The sequence below is a fragment of the Tamandua tetradactyla genome, chromosome 8 (assembly GCF_023851605.1).
Source record: "Tamandua tetradactyla isolate mTamTet1 chromosome 8, mTamTet1.pri, whole genome shotgun sequence".
Classification (NCBI taxonomy): domain Eukaryota; kingdom Metazoa; phylum Chordata; class Mammalia; order Pilosa; family Myrmecophagidae; genus Tamandua; species Tamandua tetradactyla.
In genome coordinates, this window is record NC_135334.1 from 86,815,678 (window position 1) to 86,837,697 (window position 22,020).

Below are 22,020 nucleotides of genomic sequence, written 5' to 3' on the forward strand. Positions count from 1 at the left end.
CCTGGAATAGAGCAGGGGAGCGCTCTCTAATGGGATGGTGTGTCTCTGTGTGTGTGAAACTACTTCTCAGAGCAAAGGCTGTGACTTCCTGTGCATGGGATGGCCCCTGAGGTCCCTCCAGCCCGAGCTGTCAGAATCAGATGAGGAGGAGGGAAAAGAAATACAGGAGTGTAAGAGGGGTAAAGAAATCGCAGTTTTTTCTGACTGCAAAGTCGCGTCTGAGGGAGGAAGTGGGAAGGTAGCCCGAGGTGCTTTCTTTTCCAGGAAATGACCGGGAGGACTTAAGAAAAGACTTTTCTAACAGGGAGAAAGCAAGAGTATTGGTGGTAGAGTCAGAGAAAGGGCTGAAGGCTCGAGTGTTTCCTTGAGGGGCAGGGTGTCTGAGGAGTCCGAGAAGGTATGGAGGACGCAGAGGCCTCGTCCCTTCCCCGCCGACAGAGGGAGTACAGAGATGGAAGGTCCCGCTTTCCTCTAAAGAAAGTGTTTAAATGGCCACTAAACCTATTTTATTTATCCCGGGGTTAGGACCTGAGGTAATTAGGAGCGAGCGACAGCGGCCTTGGCACCTCGGGCGCCGGAGCCGGGCGCTGAGCCCAGCGGGCCGAATTCTCGCGAGAGCGGCCGCCGCCATTTTTCCATTGATTGCAGCGGGCTGGGGGAGGGGCCGACGACGAAGGCGACGGCGGCGGCGGCGGCGGCGGCGGAGCGGTGGTTCGGTGTCTGCGCGCTGGTGTCTGAGGCCCAGGCTGAGGCCTCCCCGTTTGCCCGAGCGCAGGCGGTGGAGAGGATGACTGCCGCTGCTATTCTTTCCTGAGGCAGAGAACCGCCGCCGCCCCCCACCCTTCCCCCGGCAGGGCGGAGAGGAGCGGCCGGAGTCTGAGCGATGGTGCCCGGCGAGGAGAACCAACTGGTCCCGAAAGAGGTGAGGTGCTGGTGGAGGAGGTTAGGCCCGAGGCCTGCGGACGCTCGAGGCAGCGCAGGCCAGGCGAGGGGCCTCCTGCGGGCTCGGCTTGCGTGCAGGCTCAGCTGTGGGGATGGAAAAGGAGGTATCGAATGGGTGCCTCCAGCAGTTGGAGAACCAAAAAGACCTGCGGGGCCGGAGGAGCGGAAACCTCACCCCTCGGATTTGTGGAACTGGGCGAATAAAAGAGAGGACTGGAAGAAATTAGGTCCTGTTTTGGAGGAGAGGGTGGCCCCTTCAGTATTTACTTAACATCGGGAGCCAAAATAGATACTTTCAAAGAAAACTGAAACTGTTGCTGATGGGCTCGACAGGGTGACTGTGCTCCTTCTGGTTTTGACAGTGGCACTGTCTAGCTTCATGGGCTTGTGAAATCTACACCCAACTTGAGATCTGTGGGAGGGCAGAGTTAACTGTTACGACTTTTTTGAACTCCTGTTACTTCGTAGTACTATTGAATGGCTTAAACGGGGCCTAACAAAAATCGCTGAAAAGTAGTAAATGTGACTTTCATGTAAAGGTAGATGATAGCTGATCATTACCATATGGAGAGCTGAACTTTTTGCAGTTGAGTTGTGTATGCCAGTAGGAGTGAGTGACTTATTAAATTCTTAAAAGCGAGTGATATGAGAAGCCTTGACTTCTTGGCTTCTCGTGAATATAGTAGGAGATTAATGGTAGAATCCAGCACTGGCCAGTGAATTTCAATATATTAATAGTATCTCTCTTGGCTTTATAAATATCTTCAGCGTATTCAAACGTGTATTTTTAACTGGCCGATCATCAGGCTAATGCTTTAGATTTTTGTTTCTCATATACCTTAAATAGAGGCAGTGTCAGGTTGAAATTAGCTTTGTAGGAGCTTGATATTTATGAGTGATGTTCATTGAAGATTCTTAAATTTTTGAGGTTTCAATTGTCTTGAAGTAATTCTTTGCTCCTTAAGGTCACACTGTGCAAAAGTATTGGAGTTACCTACTTACATAAGTATTTTTTCCAACTTTGTCAAATGGACAGTGATAGTTGTTTGCAAGAACAATTTTTTTATAAGACAGAGTTATCGCATATCAGTATTTATTCATCAAACGTTACCAACTGCAAAGTAAACAGGTGAATTATAATACTTGTCTTAGGAACTTTCTATAGTGCTAGGAAAAGGTAAACCTAATTTTTGTTGCATTCTAATTAGGGGCTAAATACTTTACTACATTAGTAACTATTACACGTGGAAAAGTTACAGATGCTCTAAGAAAGGTATAAATATACATCTTCTTTTAGAGTTGAATATTGTTGTTTTCATTATTATAAAAAGCAGTAAGTCCTTAATTTTTGACCACAGGAAAATGTAATATGGGTGGACCTCTGTTTTAAGAAAACCCAATATTAGATTCATTTCCCTAATATGCCTTTGCAGGAACATACCTGTTGTGTAAAAAGTGTTACTGCAATGCTGCTTTTACCTTTTGGGAGTTAAAGATTACATGCCTCTCACTTAACAATAACTCCCTTACCTAAGACACGTCACACCTTTTTTTTTTTCTAGACCATATTCCTTAGACTCATCTTTAGTCCTTTCTTTTTCCCTGCTTCCTTTCATGATTACTGGAAAAATACACATTACTGCTATATCTTAAGACTGTCACTTGAGGTCCTTACCTTAAATGAGTTCTTTCTTTTTTGATGAACTTCCTTCTCAAAGAAATTGCCCAAGTGGTTGCCTTGGGCCCTCATTTTTGTTTCTGGGTTACTGGAAGCTGCTATATTCCTGAAGGTCACCAGTGGTCTCTTAAGTGAACAAATTCATTGGCTTTTTTTCCCTGCTGTTTCTTTTCTTTGACTTTGGTAGTATTTGATATATGTATATATATCAATTTAAAAAAAAAATTCTTTGATTATGGTAATGCTGTACTTTTCTGGTCTTTTTCCTACCTATTTATCTTATTTCCCCACTCATTTAATAAGGGGCTTTCTGCCCTTTCCTAATTATAACCTTAGTCTGGTCTTTGTCATCCCCTGACTGGACTTCTTTTAGTAGTAGTTGGATCATACACTGCTAAAGCTAGGAGAGGGCATAATGAACATCTAGAGGGCGTAATGAACAGCTAGATCATTCACTTTACAGATGATGAGATTAGGACTAGAGTATCGAAAGTAACTTGTTCAGGGTCACAGAATGAGTAAATAGTAGAGGTAGCATTAGAACTCAGGTCCCACTACTATTTCTTGATTATTTTATAAGTCCCTCCATGTAATCTATAGGCTCTGTGAGAATAGTTAGTAACTCTTTAAGTACATTTACTAATGTGGAAATAAATTTCAAAATTAAAAAATTTCTTGCACCAGTTCTAATGCCTTATTATCAGCTGTCTTGAGTTTTTTGAGGCCCTTTCTATAGGGAACTTCTGACCCCTACTAGATTTAGATCTCAGTTAGGCATTTGTGTGTAGTTGTTGAATGAATAATATACTATTTTGGTCCCTGAAACTCAAGGATAAGTGAAATTCGGGAGACTACTGAAGAAAACAAAAAGAAGTATAATACAGGGGTTGGTAAACAATGGCCTTTGGGCCAGTTCCAGCCTACAGCTTAATTTTATATGACCCATGAGCTAAGAATGGTTTTAAATTTTTCATATAGTTGGAAAAATTAAAAAGAAAAATACTTTAATAATATTTCATAACATGAAATTCATATTTCAGTTTTCATAAATAAAGTTTTATTGAAATATAGCCATGCTCCTTTGTTTACTATTGTCTATGGTTACTTTTCTACAACTTTAGAGTTTGGTAGTTGCTACTTAAACCAGCATGGTCCGCAAAGCCTAAGATATTTATTAACTCTTTACAGAAAACTTGTGGACCCCTGTTATAGTGGAAAGAGCGTCAGACTGACCTGAGTTCATATTTTGGCTCTTTTTGCTAGTGTTGGCTAGACACCTAAGCCTGTTTCTTCATCTATAAAATAATGTCGTAATGCCTATCTGGTAGAATTGTGAGAAATAGATGAGAGAATTTATGTAAAAAGAACGTGGTACCATGAGTGGCGGGATAAATACTACCTTATTTCTTTTTTCCTTCTGTATAAAGTAAGGATTAAGAGCATTATAGTAGAAAAAGCGAAGGCATTGGAATCAGACCTGAATTTGAATCTATTGTGTTTATTAGCGGTATGAACTAGTGAAATCCCCAGCCTCTCTGCACTTCTCTGCCTGTTTTCTACTTGGTAAACATGGAATAATAATACTTACACCTCATTTTCAGTCTGAAGTCAGGAAGATTAAATAAAATATCCTGCACTTGGTGGCTGCTCAATAAATTTTGTGTTTCCCTCCTTCTTTTTTTTTTTTTTTAAAGGAAAGACAGAGAGAAGGAAGGAAGGATAGAAGGAAGGAAGGAAGGAAGAAAGGGAAACATTTTCTTGTTTTTTTTATTGTATTCTGTTTCTCCGTTTTTGTTACATGGGCTGGGGCCGGGAATCGAACCGAGGTCCTCCGGCATAGCAGGCAAGCACTTTGCCCGCTGAGCCACCGCGGCCCGCCCGTTTCCCTCCTTCTTAAAAGAGTACCAACAGTGGTTAGCCAATTCATTAGCATTTCAGATATTGTTGATTATGTTTTTTGAGCATTTAATTGGTTTTGTTCTTCTCGGAATCTCTTGGACCTTTCGTTCTCCTTTCAAATCTTTGTAGATGTACCCTTCGCATTTATCTACTGTCTTTTTTGCTTTCTCTGTAAACTTAATTTGCCACCATTGCTCCCTCATATTCTTTTCTCACTTTTTCCCCCCTTTATCATACTGAAGAACTGACCTATAGCTTCTCCTTTTTCTATTTCATCTTCTGGAAATTGTGCTTTACCATGTTATTCCTTGTTCAGAAACAGCCTACTTATCATACAGGATAAATTCGAAACTATTTAGTTTGATATACAAGGTTCAGTACAATTGGTTCTGGCCACAGTCTGGCCTTCCAGTTTATCTCCCTCCCACTTCTCTCACATAACAAGTCTTTTAATGCAGCCAAACAAGTTTCTCTCAAACTTGTTTTATACTTCTATTTGTATTATCTCCCCTTTTCCTATTTCTTTCCACCTCAGAACTTTCATACACAATTTTCCATAAATATCTTATATCTCATTTATTATAAAAAGCCTTTTCTGACCTTTTTAACCTTAGGGATTTTTCCCTCTCTAGAATACCTTTATATATAGACAATTCACTTGGCGATTAAGAAGTAATGTTTTGTGACATCTAATGTAGTCTCAAATTATGTACATTTAATATATTATTTCTTAAGAATTCCTTGACAATAGAGATCTTTGTGTTTTTCTCTTTGTTTTTTGCTTCTGTATGTATTTCGTAGGTCCAAGACATTGCCCTTTTTTGTAGCAGATATTCAATAAATACTTGTTAATTTGGTTATAAGATTCTAAGTAACCTTAGAGCTCTAACCAGTTATCCTCTCCTTGATGTTTTCCATAGCATCATTGGCAACCTGTTTTCCAACCTTTGCCTGAATACTTTCATGACTAATTTCTAAAACCATCTTCATCATAAAAGAGATAAATTATTTTATGTTTTTTGAGTTGAGAGATCTAGATCTTTATAGCTGACATTTTTTGATAGTTCAACCATTTTCCATAATATAGCTTTTCTTTTAGTTGAAGATTGGAGAGGGGAGTAGGAGGGCTCGCCTTCTCTGTTCTCCAGTCTGAGTAGCCTCAGTTCTTTTACTGTTTTCCGATTGTTTTCTTTTAAACATAATCCTGTTTTTTAGTATTCTTCCTCAATTGTTCTACTCAGGAAAGAGCACAGAGTGTGTGGTCTGTTCACTGTGATGAATGTACCATAGGGCTTTCACTTCACTTTTTCACACTGTCTTTAAATTGTTGTATATTGATATTGGCTTTGAGATCTCTTGCTTTTAATATCATCCCAATTTTTTATTATTGCTTCATTGTTTTTATTATTCTATTTCCTTATAAGGATTTGTGGCATTAACATTTATTGAATACTCACTGTGTAAATTACTGAACAGCTGTCATATAGGGAAACTTTAGAAAAAATAGAAAAAAATTCTTTCCTTGGGTATCTTATATTATAATTAAAGATATGGTGCATATTTACTGATGCTATTAAAATACTACTTTCCTTGAGTACTTAAAGTTGTGCTCATGGAATATATAGATATAGAATAGATGGAAAAATGAAAGAAAAAGAGTAGAAATGTCAGTTCTAAATCTCAGTGGTTTTTTCCCACCTTTTTCCCCATGCAGTAATCACTACTCTGCCTGGAACTGATTCTTTTTTAAAAAAGAATTTTTAAATTAAAAAAAAAATACTTTTTTTGAGACATCTTCATACACAAAGACAGTCCATACAGTGGCTCACAATATCATCACATAGTTGTGTGTTTATCACCATGATCGCTTCAAAACATTTGCATCACCTGGAACTGATTCTTGGTATCTGTTGTTGATGACAGTATTGATCAGTGTTTGTAGAACCTTTATTATATGTCAGATACTGTTGTATATGCCTTGTATGTATTAACTCTTGAGCTTCACAACAACCTCATATTATATAAGGGACGTTCATACTGAAATAGTACACACAATGATAAGCACCTTGCTTTTTCACCTCGACTGTGGTTTCTTATAAAATCCAACTATCAGTATCTATTAGGCATAAATAAAATTAATATCTTTTAATTTTATTTCTCTTAATTAAATTACTTGAGGGAATATGCTGTAATGATCATTCTTGTTTTTATTGTTTTAAAATGAATCTTTTTCTTAAATTTGGGGTATTGATTTTCCCTACCGGTAAGAGACAAATAGACTAAGTTGCACCTGTCATGGTTTAAATAAATTGGAGTGGTTAATAAAAATAATTAGTGTTTCAGATATGATTGGGAATGTTGATTTAATGGAGTAGAAAAAGGCTGAATGCAGTGTTCTGTATGATTCTAATTTTGTCAAAGAATAACGATTTAGGATTATATTTATTGAAAGATTAAAGGAATTCACAGAAATGTTAGCAACTGCTATTTCTGGATACTGGATTCTTGGGCTATATTTAGATTTTCTTCTTTTTATATCTCAACGAGAACATTTTATGTTTTTAACAAAGAAATTGAGGTTATCTGATTGTGGTTATTCATGGTTTTTCTCACCCCTGCCCACCCTTACCCCCCCCCCCCCATTTTCTTGCCCTGTGCATTTGCTTTCAGTAATCTAATCCATTCCTATAGCTTCAACATTTGCCTGTGATTTACCTCTTTGTAACTTTAGCCCTGATCTCTGTTCTAGATTAGATTTTTTTTTTGTATGCTGTATGGTGGGAGTCACATTTCATTCTTGTTACATGTAACTATCCCGTTATTGCAGCACCATTTGTTGATTTTTGGGTAGAGTGCGTGGGCTGGGACTCGAACTCGGGTCTCCTGCATGGCAGGCAAGAATTCAACCACTGAACTACCCTTGCACCCCCATAGATTAGATTTTTAACTACATACTAGATATCTCTCCTTGCTTGTATTTTAGGATCCACAAATAAAACATGTAATATTAAGTTCATTTCTCCTTTCTCCCTCTTCTCATTTTCCCCTGTTAACTTAATTCTTTCTCTGTGGCATCATCATCTATTCATTTGCCTGAGCTAGAACACCTCTTGAGTCCTCCCTTTTCCTTTTTCTCAGGTATACTTCATTAAATCCTGTTGATGCTACTTGGAAAATGTCTTTTGTACCCTTACCTTTCTCTCCACGGCGGCACCTCTGTCTGATTATTTTTTCTTCTGGATGATTTCAGTATCCCTTCTAAATGGTTTTCCAGCTTCCAGGCTGTTCCCTTTCCTAGCAATCCTCCCCACAACTGCCAGAGTAGGTAATTTTCTAAAACAGAATTGTGGCTTACCCACTTTAAAGTTTGCCTATACCACTGAATAGCATGTACTATTTATAAACACTATGTGCCAAAAGCTATCCTAAAGTTTATAAACATTATCTTATTTTAACAACCTTTTACGAAAGCAAATATTTTTCATCATCCCTTTTGCAGATGAAGAAAATAGCTCAATGAGGTTAAAGTAACCTGGTAAAAGTTTAATTTTAGGCAGATCCTTCATAATCTGTCCTCAATTAGTTTTTAAATTTAATTTTTTCAAAGTTGTACATGCATGTATTTTAAGGAGTTTAAATAGCTCTGCAGGGCTATTTATGAAAAAAATAGTCCTCTGCAAACTCATCCCATCCTTCATTTCAGGCACGCCAGAACATCCACTGTCATCTCTTTTGATATTTGTATCAATATGTCAAAATAGCATACTTAAAGCTTTAAGTCCTCTGCCTTGATTTTTCAGTTTAGGAAATTATCTCTTGATTTCCCACTGTGGAAATTGAGAAGTTCCTACTACCTCCAGCCACACACAAACACAGTCTCATCCCTGCCCAATCCTTTCAATATTGTCATATTGTAAGTTATTTGACTAGGTCAGTATTTCAAAGTTTATCACTGTGTGTATAAGTTAATTATAGTTGAGCCATGTAGTTTACTGTGATTCTTTTCCTTTCCTGCTTAATGTTTTGTTTTCCCTGTATTTTTTTTTCTTAGTTTTCTATTTTCCATTAATTTAGCCAAGTTGTTCTCAATTGGGGGCAGTTTTGTCCAGAAGACATTTGGCAACATCTAGAGACATTTTTGGAATTTCAAAATTTGAAAAATGAAATTTCAAAAATGAAATCCAAAAATAGAGAAGAAATAATTTTCTCTATTGTCCTCTGTTTTTCAGTGCTGCTCTTGAGATGTCAGATGCCTAGATATTCTTTTCCACTGTTTTTAAACTTTTTTTTTCCTCTCCAGGAGCTCTGAGAATCTATTCCTAGAGTTCTGAAATTCCTCTATATTGTGCTTTGGTATAGGCCTATTTGTAATCCATCCCACTGGGTCCTGTTAAATCTGGAGTTTATCTCATCACTTCTGAAGAATTTCCTTAACATTTTTATTTGATTTCCTCTCTTCATTTTCTTTGCTTTCTCTTTGCTGAAATCCTTTTGTTTAGATGTTGGACCTACTGACTGGTGTCTCTGATTTTCTTACCTGTTCCGTTTCTTTGAATTTTTGTCCTTTTTTCTGGGAGAATTTTCTCAACTTAATTTTCCAAGCCTTTTGTTAAGGTTTTATTTCTGCTATCATATTTTATAATTTCTAAAGCACTCTTTTTTTCCTGAAAAAAAAATCCTGTTTTTGTTTTATGGATGCAATATGTTTGCTTCTCTCTCTTAGGAAATTATTGATAGTTTTCTTCTTTGCATATTCTCTGTTTCTTCCAAATTTCCTTTTTAGGTGGTTTGCTTTGGGTTTTGCCTTTCATAGATGCTCTCCTTAGCTGTCTGGTGAGCCTTAGAAGTCTATACTTATTTAAGAGAGGTGCCTTAAAAAGCTGAATGAGAATTGTCTGCCAGTGGGTGTTTATGGTTTTCCCTGTAGGGTGATATGTCTGGGTAATTTCCATTCAGACTTCCAGTAACAGGTCTTGTCTCATGTACTGGATTTCCCAGACAGGACTCCTTCATACCTTTTGCTTGGAGGGAGAAAGCTTGGAAGTTGAATAGGAAAAGGAGATATAGGTTCATCATTAATTATGCAGGCATACTTTCACTTAATTCCCCAGTTTTGAATATGGTACCCTTCAAACCCTATGGTGCCTTGTGATCCCTCGTCCAGATATACTGTGTTTTATACTCTTCAGAGATACTTTAGTCTTTTGCCAGAAGGGGATGAGTAGGAGAGGAGATCTGAGGTTCTAACTGCCTTTTAAATGACTTCAATCAGTTTTTCTAATTTGGACTCCACCTTTAGTCCCACGTTATCAGAAACTGCCAGTTAACTGAGCCTTTTAGAGTTTGCTATTTTTTTTTTAACTTCTTTTTTATTTATTTACAGAAGAGTTGTAAAAAGAGTACAAAGAATTCCTCTTTATCTTTTACCCATCTTTTCCTTATATTCCTTATATTAACATCTGTTAACATATTAGTTATGTTAGATGTTAACTTGTATCTTATAAGCCATAGACCAATGATCTAAACTAAGAAATTAACCTTAGCACAATGCTGTTAACTAAAATGCAAAATTTATTCAGGTTTCACCAGTTTTTCTACTAATGTGCTTTTTTGTTCCAGTATCCAGTCCACATTACATGTAGTTATGTCTCCTACTCTCCTCTTATCTTAACAATTTCTCATGCTTTTATGACCTTTAGCTAGTCATTTATTTTGTAGAATGGCCCTCAGTTTGGGTTTGTCTGATATTTTCTCATGATTAAATTGAGATTAGGAATCAAAGAGGATACCACAGAGGTGATGTGTCCTTCTCATCACATCGTATCAGGAAGTACATGAGGTCGATAAGTACTGCAGGGGTTACTCTTGTTTACTTGGTTAACATAGTGTCTGCCCAGTTTCTCCACTGTAAAGTTACTGTTTTCCCCTTTGTTAATTATTAAATTACTTGAGGCATCCAAATCCTGTTTCTGCCTAAACGTTTGCCCAGTAATTTTAGCATCCATCTGCACAGATCTTGCCTGCAGCAATTATTATTGTTATATTTGAATGGTGATCTATTTCCCTTGTTCTTTCTGTATTTATTAATTGGAATTTTTTTGTAAGTAGTTGCTTCTTCTTCCCCACTTATTTACTTATTTATATCAGTATGGATTCATGGATATTTATTTTATTCTTTGGATTATAATCCAATACTATAGTTAGTTATTTTGTTGCTAAAACTGTTCCAGCTTTGGTCATTGGGAGCTCTTTGTGCTTGGCCTCTGTACTCATCTTTGTTTTTTGAGCACTTGCTTATTTTCCAACACCACATAACGCTCCAAACCAACATATTTTCCTTGCCCCAACCCTGGAATCAACCAGTTCTCCAAGGAATTTGGGGGGACTTCTGGTGTAAATGTAAATATGATATGAACCAGTTATCTTTTGGCTTTTCTCTAGGTCACTTCTCAGGTATATTAAGTCATTATCATTTGTTTTACTTTTTAGCTTCTAAAATTGTATTTCTGTTTTCTTTATGCATATTGGTTTATGTTTTTTTTAAAAATCCCTTTACTTTTTTTTAAATCTCTTTACTTTTGATTTAGAGATATTTTGGAGGGCAGCAGAGCTAAATGCTTTTATTCAGTCTACCATTTTTAACCAGAAATTCCTAAGCGTTTTTATTACCTGCCCCAATCCAACTTTGTTTTATCTACTTTCAATTACATTAGTTGTTATTCTTCAGACATGTCACCTCCATGCCTTTGCCGAGTGAATAAATAGGAAGTATTTCATTTTTTGTCATCTAGTTTTTAAGGAGTTTTTAGTGGGTAAACTCTGATCTTACATGAAAACTGCTATTTAAGTACTTTCTTAGGATTCCTGCCTATTCTTTATTTTCCCTTTCTTTGGATTAGTCACATAAACTTTTTGTGTCTTAGTGTGCAGATACTGTAATTTCTTGCCACACTGGAAGGGCAGGGATTAGTACATTTCCACAGTACTAGAGCATTATGATAGCCGAAGATGGAAAGAAAATATTATATCAGAAATAGGGGATTGTGAAAAACTTGGCATTAAGTATATATTGAAATGCCTATAGTAAATTAAATTTCCAGAAAACATCTACTTTTAAAGCACTTACTGGTATTAAGGACCTTCTTCAGTTCAGCCAACATGTTTAGGTATCATGATAGTTAGAGGTATATTCTTCCATGAGATTTATTTTGCATTCTTTCGAGTTTTCTCTCCAGGTTATTGTTAAATTTAAAAAAAATTAATTTTGTTTAAAATTCTTCTACGTTATATTGTAAAAAGTTGTTGGCAAAATGATTGCAAATTAGCCTGATCTTTCACATTAAGATTCTTAAAGAGCTCATGTTTTTCCTGAACCTGGTTTTCTATAGATATAGTGTAAAAAGGGATGGATATAGGTGTAGTGAAAGTAAACATATGTTTTTTTCTCTGCCCTACTGCATACTTTCATTTGCTTGGTCTGTAGGTGTGCTTTGCTGAATTCGTTTATTAGGTCTAGTAGCTTTGTTGTGGATTTTTCAGGATTTTCTGTATATAAGATCATGTAATTTGCAAATAAAACTTTTACTTCTTCCTTTCCAATTTGGATGTGTTTTTTTTAAACTTTTTTATTGATGAATATAACATATATACAAAGCAAAGAAATAAAAAAAAAAAAAACAATGGTTTTCAAAGTACTCTTCAAAAAGTGGTTACAGGGTAGATCCCAGAGTTTGTCATGGGCTGCCATACAATCCTCTCATGTTTTTCCTTCTAGCTGCTCCAGAATATAGGAGGTTAGAGGGCTTAAATACTTTATCATCACAGTCAACTTTTTTTTTCCTTCTTTTTTTGTGAACAATAACATATATGCAAAAAAGCTATAAATTTCAAAGCACAGCACCACAATTAGTTGTAGAACATATTTCAGACTTTGACATGGATAACAAATGTCACAATTTTAGGTTTTTACTTCTAGCTGCTCTAAAATACTGGAGACTGAAAGAGATATCAATTTAATGATTCAGCATTCATAGTCATTTCTTAAGTCTTATCTTCTATGTATAATTCCACCATTACCTTTGATCTTTCCATACCTCTCTTCGGGCAGTTCTGAATTTTTGCTGTTGGAGGGGTCTGTCACTGATATGGGGTAGGAAGATGGAACTGTCTGATATTCTGGAGAGGCTGGGCTAGGTTTCAGGACTTATCTGGACCAGGGACCCATCTGGAGATAGTACGTTTCTGGATGATAGTACGTTTCTAGAAAATTACTCTAGTGCCTGGAACCCTTGTGGAATCTTATATAGTGCCTGTGCTTGTTTGAAAGGATGTATGGACCCGAGAAGCCATGTGTTAGTCAGAATTCCATTTCGGAAAGGCAGAATAATCCCTACTCAATACTGTATGTTTGAAACTGTAATCAGATCATCTCCCTGGAGATGTGATTTAATCAAGAGTGGTTGTTAAACTGGATTAGGTGACGACATGTCTCCATCCATTTGAGTGGGTCTTGATAAGTTTCTGGAGTCCTATAAAAGAGGAAACATTTTGGAGAATGAAAGAGATTCAGAGAAAGCAGAGAAGAACAACATAGCCATGAGAAGCAGAGAGCCCAGTATCCAGCACCCTTTGGAGATGAAGAAGAAAAATGCCTCCTGGGGAGGTTCATGAAACAAAACGTGAGGAGAAGAAGCTAGCAGATGACGCTGTGTTTGCCATGTGCACTTCTGGATGAGAGAGGAACCTTGACTGTGCTCACCATGTGCCTTTCCAGATGAGAGTGAAACTCTGATTGTGTTTGCCATGTGCCTTTCTACTTGAAAGGGAAATCCTGAATTTCATCGACCTTCTTGAACTAAGGTATCTTTCCCTGGATGCCTTTGGTTGGACATTTCTATAGACTTGTTTTAATTGGGACATTTTCTTGGCCTTAGAACTGTACACTAGCAATTTATTAAATCCCCCCTTTTAAAAGCCATTCTTTTTCTGGTATATTGCATTCTGGCAGCTAGGAAACTAGAACATTGCCCTAGGTGTTCTTTAGGATTTGCTGGAATGGTCCTGGTTGGGGGTTGGCAGGTTATGACAGGTAGCAAGGTCTACCTGAAGCTTACGTCAGAGCAACCTCTAGAGTAGCCTTTCAACTCTATTTGAACTCTCTCTGCCACTCGTACTTTATTAATTACACTTCTTTTCACCCTTTTGGTCGGGGTGGAATCGTTGATCCCACAGTGCCAGGTTTGGATTCATCCCTGGGAGTCCTCTCCCACATTGCCAGGGAGACTTTCACCCATGGATGTCATGTCCCACATAGGGGGGAGGGCAGTAATTTCACTTGCAGAGTTGGGCTTAGAGAGACTGAGGTCGTATCTGAGCAACAACAGAGGTCCTCCAGAAGTAACTCTGAGACATGCCTATAGGTAGTCTAAGCTTTTCTGCTACCTACATCAACTTCACAAGAGTAAGCTTCATGATTGAGGGCATGGCCTATTGATTTGGGTATCCCTAAGGTTTGACACAGTATCGGGATTCCTTGCTGGTAAGGTTTAGTAGTTCCATGGCCTTTCTCCCCTTGGATGTCTCTTTAAATTCTTTTTCTTGCTAATTGCCCTACATAGAACTTCTAGTATAGTATGGAATAACTGGTGACAGTGGGCATTCTTGTCTTGTTCCAGTCTTAGGGGGAAAGCTTTCAGTCTTTCACCAGTAAGTATGATGTTAGCTGTGGGTTTTTCATATATGCCCTTTATCACATTGAAGGTGTTTCCTTCTTTTCCTAGTTTTCTGAGGGTTTTTTATCAAGAAGGCGGTGTTGAATTTTGTCAAATTGCTTTTTTTGTCAAATGTATTAATTGAGATATGTAGTTTTTTTGCTTTGTTCTCTTAATGGGGGTATATTACAGTAATCAATTTTCTTATGTTGAACCACCATTGCATGGTTTATATTTCTGTTAATGTGCTGTTGAATTTGCTTTGCTAGTATTTTGTTGAGGATATTTACATCTATGTTTATAAGGGATATTGGTCTGTAATTTACTTTTCTGGTTCTGTCTTTTTCTGGCCTTGCTATGAGGACAGTGTTGGCCTTATAGCAGGAGTTAGGGAGTGTTCCCTCTTCAATTTTTTGGACGAATTTGAGCAGGATTGATGTTAATTCTTGGAATGTTTGGTAAAACTTTACCTGTGAAGCCATCTGGTCCTGGGCTTTTCTTTATTGTAAGACTTTTAATAACCGATTCAGTCTCTCTACTAGTTATTGGTTTGTTGAGATCTATTTCTTCTTGAGTCAGTGTAGGTAGTTTGTGAGTTTCTAGGAATTTATCTATTTTATCTGGGTTATCTAATTTGTGGGCATATAATTTTTCATAGTATTATCTTAACAGTCCTTTCTGTTTTTGTAGGGTTTGGTGATAATGTCCCTGTTTTCATTTCTGATTTTAGTTATTTGTGTCCTCTCTCTTTCTTCATCAGTCTAGCTAAAAGTTTGTCAATTTTATTGGTCTTTTCAAAGAACCAATTTTTGATTTTGTAGATCCTCTCTGTTGTTTTTTTTAATTCTCTATTTCATTTTTCTCTGTTCTAACCTTTGTTATTTCTTCTTTCTCTTTGCTCTGGGTTTATTTTGCTCTTTTTCTAGATCCTCCAGTTTTGAAGGTCAGTCTCCAATTTGAAATCTTTCTTCATTTTTAGTATAAGCATTTAGTGCTATAAATTTCTCTTTCAGCACGACCTTTGCTGTATACCATAAATTTTTATTTTTTATTTTCATTTGCCTCAAAGTATTTCCTAATTTCTCTTGTGATTTCTTCTTTGACCCATTTGTTGTTTAAGAATACGTTGTCTACATATTTGTGAATTTTCCATTTCTCCCTCTGTTGATTTCTAGTTTCCTTCCATTGTGGTCAGAGAAGATACATTGTGTGATTTCAGTATTTTTGGATTTATCGTGAGTTGTTCAGTAACCTAACATATGGTCTATCCTGGAGCATTATCGATGTGCACTAGAGAAGAATGTGTATTCTGTTGTCACCTATAAATAGCCACCGAAATAAAGGCACCCTAGTATGTGCATGGAGTTTACTCTGCTTTCTCTGGAATAGGGCCAGGGGTCCATGATGGCGTACAGTCTGGCTCTACGTTGTGCTGTGGAGGGGATGGGCAAGGGGCCAGAAGGATTCCCTTATCATTTTTATTTGGGTTTTTTTTTTCCTTTTTGCATGGGCAGACCGGGAATAGAACCCAGGTCTCTGGCATGGCAGGTGAGAACCCTGCCACTGTGCCACCATTGCCCGCCCTCTCTTACCATTTTTAAAGCTGTTTTTGTTTATTTGGCATTTGCTCAGTTACTGCAACCCTTTGTTTTCCACAGTTTTGAGGAAGATGTTTTTTTGGTTTTTGCCAGTTGTTCAAAGATTCTGTGTGGGAACATCACCCTGGAGAGTCTTCTGCGGCCATCTTGTTTGACCAGAAGCCTTGCGAGTTTTTTTAAAAAACAGATTTATGGAGGTATAATTTACATATGGAAACTAATTCACCCTTTTTAGGTCTACAGTTTTTTGAATGTTGACAAACTTCTATGGCTTTGTAGCCACCTCTACAGTGGAAATGTAGATTTCCATCACCTCAGAAGAGTTCTGTATGCTTTTTTTTTAGTCAATCTCTCCCCTACTCCTAAACACTGGCAACCACTGATCTGTTTTCTGTCTTTATATTTTGTCTTTTCGAGAATATCATATAAATGGAATCGTGTAGTTCATACCCCTTTGTTTTTACTTCTTTCATCTAGCATAAAGCTTTTGAGATTCATCCGTGTTGTTGCAGAACAGAATGGTGGTTTGTTCCTTTTCATTGTTGGGTGTCACAATTTGTTTATCCTTTCACCGTTTAATAGATATTTGGATTAGTCCACATTTTGGAGGTTGTAAATGAAGTTACTATAAATATTTGCATTTTTTTTTTTTTTTTGCCAGATATATAGCGCTCTTTTTTTCTCTTGGGGAACTATCTAAAAGTGTGGTTACTGAGTCTTATCATAAGTGTGTTTAACTTGTTAAGAATCTGCTATACTTTTTTTTAACATGGCTTTATTTTATTTTGTATTTCTACCAGCAATGTATGAACATTCCAGTTCCTCTGTATCGTTGCTGGTACTTGGCAGTGTCAGGTTTTTAAAACTGTTTAGTTTTGTTGTGTCTTTTAGCCATTCTAAGTGTGTAGTAGTGGTGATATCTCTCTATAATTTTAATTTGCATTTCGCTAATAATTAACGAATGTAGAGCATCTTTTCATGTGCTTGAGACTAATCTAACAAACACATTTTGGGCAGATATTATATGTTTAAAATTTTGCTAGGTACTGATAGGAGAGAGGAAAGTAAAAAGAGTAAATCTTTTCTCAAGGAGTTTATGATTCACACAGGGAAAGCTAGTAAATTATGTTCAATCAAATAGTGCTGACTATAAATCTGGTAGGCTCTTTGAATAAGGGATTCACAGGGTAGCTGGGTCAGGTAGAAAGGACAATGGTTTGGGAATCAGAAAACTCAGTGGTTTGGCTTTGCCTTAGTCATTTAATCTTTTTCAACTTTCTTTTTGTCCATGTGGGTTCCTTATTAAATGCACAGTAAATATTAACTGCCTCCTTTAACAGCATCACTTGTCATTATGATCATTATCTTTTTTTAATAATAATTTAAATCTTCTTACCTTCTTAATTTAGATTTTCCTCTGAACTACTACTTGAAATGAGAGAAGTAATTTCAGTAAACTTTAAACTCCATTTTTATCACTTTACAATAAATTCTGATCTTTGCTAACAGGTAGATAAGTTGGCAGTTAATTTAGTAGCCTCCTATATTCTGGGTGAGCCCCATAATCATCCAAGCAAGGGGAATCAGATGAAAGGAAGTACAGAATATTTTCTAGGTTCTTCCATATTATAGTATGTCTCAAAACTTTATTCTTAGAGCTGAATAATACTCCATTGTGTATAGGTACCACCTTTTGCTTATTCTTTCACCTGTGGTGGACACTTGGGTTGTTTTCACCCTTTGGCTATTGTGAATGTTCTAGTTTGCTAGCTGCCAGAATACAATGTACTAGAAACAGAATGGCATTTAAAAAGGAGAATTTAATAAGTTGCTGTTTTACAGTTCTAAGGCCAAGAAAATGTCCCACTTAAGACAGGTCTATAGAAATATCCAATCTAAGGCATCCAGGGAAAGATAGCTTGGTTCAAGAAGGCTGATTGAGTTCAGTGTTTCTCTCAGCTGGAAGGGCACATGGTGAATGTGGTGGTGTCTCCTGGCTTTCTCTCCAGGCCTCTTGTTTCATGAAGCTCCCTGGGAGGTATTTTCCTTCTTCATCTCCAAAAGTCGCTGGCTGTTGGACTCTCTGCTTCTTGTTTCTCAGTGTTCTGAAACTTTCTTCAAAATACTTCTTCTTTTATAGGATTCCAGTAAACTAATCAAAACCCACATAGAATGAGTGGAGATATGTCTCCATCTGATCAAGTTTAATATGCACAATTGATTGAGTCACATCTTTATGGAGATAACCTAATCAAATTTCTGGCCTATGGTGATGGATAGGGATTAGAAGAAACTGTTGCTCCCACAAGATTGATTCGGATTAAAACATGGCGAAATAATCCTTAAACAAGCACAGTGAGTGATGCTGCTCTATGAAACCTGGTGTACAAATATTTGTTTGAGTCTGTTTTCAGTTTCTTTGGATATATATCTGAGAATGGAATTGCTGGGTTATATAATAATTCTGCATTAAACTTTTTGGAACCATCATACCTCTTTCCTCTTTGGCTGTACCATTTTACATTCCCACCTCCTTGTTATTACTGTTTTCATCTGTCAAGTGAAGGAGTTGGACCATATAAATTATGTTTTTCTCTAAGTAATCAATCTACATAGACTTTCTCCATTAGGTTTTTAACTTCACAAGAAGACTACTCAGTGAGGAAACAAAAGATCTTTGCAGATTTCCCCCTTCTGATGAAACTCATTACACCCCACAAGAAGATAATCATTTGAAATTTTGAATATTGTAAATTGTAATGCAAATTTTATTATTAACAAGAATTATATAATTATTAAGTCAATTTCAAGTATAGTAACTGATGAGTCTTAATTCTAAAGCAATACCTTACTTTTGCAAAGTGTTTTATAATTTATAGAGCATTTTTAAGAAATTATCTTTTGATCTTCAGAAAAACTCTGTGAAGAGGATATCTTCATTTTCAGACCCTGAGAATCAGAAAAGTTCAGTGGCTTTCTTAGGATTACACAACTAAAACAAACATGGCTTCCTTGATCTGAAAATTTTAACTTAGGTCTTCTCGACTCTTTGATTCCCTGCTCTTTGCGCTATAGATTGTTCCAATCAGAAATAAAGTCTTTGAAAGTTTTAAATAACCTTCAATTTTTTTCAATTGTGTAATTTATTTTTTATGAAGTATTACAAAATGTAATAATCTTACTTTACAATTATTACACATGCTTCTAAATAGAATGTATGGTAACATAACAAACACGATCTCCTTTGGTTTAGAAATAATTCAAGACAAATAAGTGAGTTTCATCACAAGCTGAGTCACTTCTTGTCAACAACAGCCTCACCACAGAGGAAATCTTAGCTGCAATCAAAAATAAAGATAACAGGAGTAGTAAATTACATATGATTTCACCTCCTGAGAGTAGTTTGTTTAGAGTTTCTAAGTTTAGGTACCTATAATTTATTATTAGTGGGTTTCCCAGTACCAGGAGTAGAACAGATATTAGAAGTAGCAAGGTTGAGAGTATTAGGATAGAAGTGAGAGGAAAAATAATTTCATTACAGTGATTCTGCTACAAATATATCGCCATCATAAAGACACCAGAAGGTATGCATTTAGTAGGAGACCGTATTCCAATATGATCTTGTCAAGGGCTTCACATTACTGAATTTCTTTTTCTTCATTTGTGGAAAATTAGTTTATCTCATACCCAAAGGCCCATCTAGTTTTAAATATGATCGTTCTCTGTAATGTGTGATGATCTATCGGATTGAAATATGCTGATCATTGTTAAATAGATCTTGTTCTTTTTTTTTTTTTTTTTTTTTTAAAGGAAAGACAGAGAGAAGGAAGGAAGGATAGAAGGAAGGAAGGAAGGAAGAAAGGGAAACATCTTTAAACATTTTCTTGTTTTATTGTATTCTGTTTCTCCGTTTTTGTTACATGGGCTGGGGCCGGGAATCGAACCGAGGTCCTCCGGCATAGCAGGCAAGCACTTTGCCCGCTGAGCCACCGCGGCCCGCCCAGATCTTGTTCTTTTAAAGTTCTGAAACTTTACATAGTTTTTAAATGACTGAATGAGTGTTTGTTATAATTTGTACAACAATAAAAATAAGTTACATAGACTATAAAAATTTGATATATTTAGTTTTCTAATTGTAGTATGATGGGGTTCTGAGAGCTTTTTTTAATGAGTATTTTAGAAGAAAGTGGAATGCAGTTGTCTGAGAGATACCCTAATACACTAATACTAGAGCACAGAAGACAAGTATAAAACGCATATTTTTACAAAATTTGAAAATATACTTTTTCCAAGTCACACTATTGTATTTTATTACTTGAGTGTTTTCTGTGATACATAATTTCTAAACAACTTTCATATATGTTTTAACATGTTGTATGTTTAAATTTAGAACACCCATATCATGATACAAGGAAGAAGTACTTGTTAGCAATAAAAATTAGATTAGCACAGAATTTGCTTTTAACTGAAATAGAAAAGTAGAATATATTTATGCGTATTTGTGTGTGCACACGTGTGTGTGCCTTGAACTACATTTTGGAACAGGTAATTTTCTTTTAGAAAATTCTGTATATGAAGTTTTGAATTTAGAAAGCAGACTAAAACAGCAAGTGATTATTGTTAAACTTCCTTTGACTAGTAAAAGCCGTATTGTCCCAAAAACCTTCTAAAATTTAAAATCAGTTTTCAGAATTTTCATAATTTCAAAATCAACATCTAGAAATTCCCTTAAAAGTTTTAAGAGTACATTTTAAGCATCAAAAGCATCAGCTATACACATTATGGAATTATTTTCCTGAATGAATATGTTTGTTTAGAAAATTCCCTAAAGGACTTAGATTATCTTCTCTGTGATTTAATTTCAGTAGTAAAGATTGTTAAATAACTGTTGTAATTTTTTGGCTGAGTATAATCATGAGTAAGATTCTGCTTATGTTTTTTCCTGTATTCTCATTGTGATCTTTATTAACGTATATACTGTATTTTTATTATTTTCTGAAGTATTTTTGCTTACTGTGTTCTTCCTTCTTGATGTTCCAAGATTCCTCCTTTTATCGTTTACTTCTAGTGTAGAGAACTTCCTCTAGCCATCCTTTTTCGGTAGACCTGCTAGCAACAAATCTTTTGGTTTCCTTTATCTCAGAGTATTTTGACTTCCTGGAAATTATTCTGTTCCTGAAAATTATTTTCATTTAATACAGATTTCTGGGTTTTAGAGTTCTTTTCTACCAGCACTTGAAGAATATTAAGTCACTTCTTCTGTCACTGGTTTCTCATGAGGAATCTGTTACATTGTGAATTGTTTTCCCACATAGATAATGTATCCTTTTATCTCACTGCTTTTATAATCTTTCTTTTTGTCTTTGTTTTGAAGGAGTTTGATTATAATGTGTCCTGATGTGGATTTCTTCGGGTTTTACCTGTTGGGGATTTGCTCAGCTTCAAGTACTACTTCTGATTATTTAGTTGTTGGTATCTGTTGATTATCTTTTCTCATTTAGAAAAGGATTTTCCTGGTTCTTGGTAGAATGAATAATTGTGTCCTGGACATTTGGGATATTTTGTTTTGAGATTCTGGATCTTATGTAAATAATGTGTTTTGAAAGATCTCCTCTACACCAGTAGGGGAAAGGAAACATGCCTTCATTATTATCAGGACTGGTTAGAAGTCCAGATTCCTCACTCAGCCATTATTTATAGCCAATGATGGGGTATCTTTGTACTTTTGGAAGGGGGTTGAAGTTAAGGCTCTCCATTAGGCTTCTGCTGACACCAGCTTGTCTAGAAAAGGGGAAGGGGGCACTTTGTTATTTCTCCCCATGTGGCCTCCACTGACATTAGGGTTGGGAAACATTAGGAGGTTTCCTTACTGCCAGACAGTGATGAAGTCCCAGCTCCTCACTCAGTCTTTGACAACACCCTGCTAGTGATGGTAATGTTGTGGGGGAGACAGGAATTACAGCCTTGTCACACTCAGGTGAGGAAATCGTGCCTCCTCTTGGCATTTCGTAATGGAAATGGAGGGCAGGCAACAATTTTTTTTCTATGGTGTTTGGCTGGAGTTGGGTGGTAGTATCTAAAAGTTTTCTGTTTAGTAAGTCTGATACTTTCCTGATTCTTTTGTGGAGATGAACAGTCTTTTGGGGGTGGGGGTGGGGGGTGTTTTAATTTGCCAAATCTGACGAAATATAAG

The 22,020-nt window shown here is 36.5% G+C and overlaps 1 protein-coding gene across 2 annotated transcripts in view; it reads left to right on the top strand.

Annotated features, from left to right (window-relative positions):
• Positions 1-656: 656 nt before the first annotated feature.
• The window catches only part of USP47 (ubiquitin specific peptidase 47), a 169,691-nt gene continuing 148,327 nt past the window's right edge, over positions 657-22,020 (top strand). The window contains exon 1 of one of the 2 annotated variants that reach the window (XM_077114003.1): positions 657-922. In XM_077114003.1, the coding sequence (XP_076970118.1) occupies positions 884-922 (39 nt within the window). In that variant the 5' untranslated portion in view covers positions 657-883. The remainder of the gene's footprint in view (positions 923-22,020) is intronic. The other variant, XM_077114004.1, reaches the window with a different exon arrangement.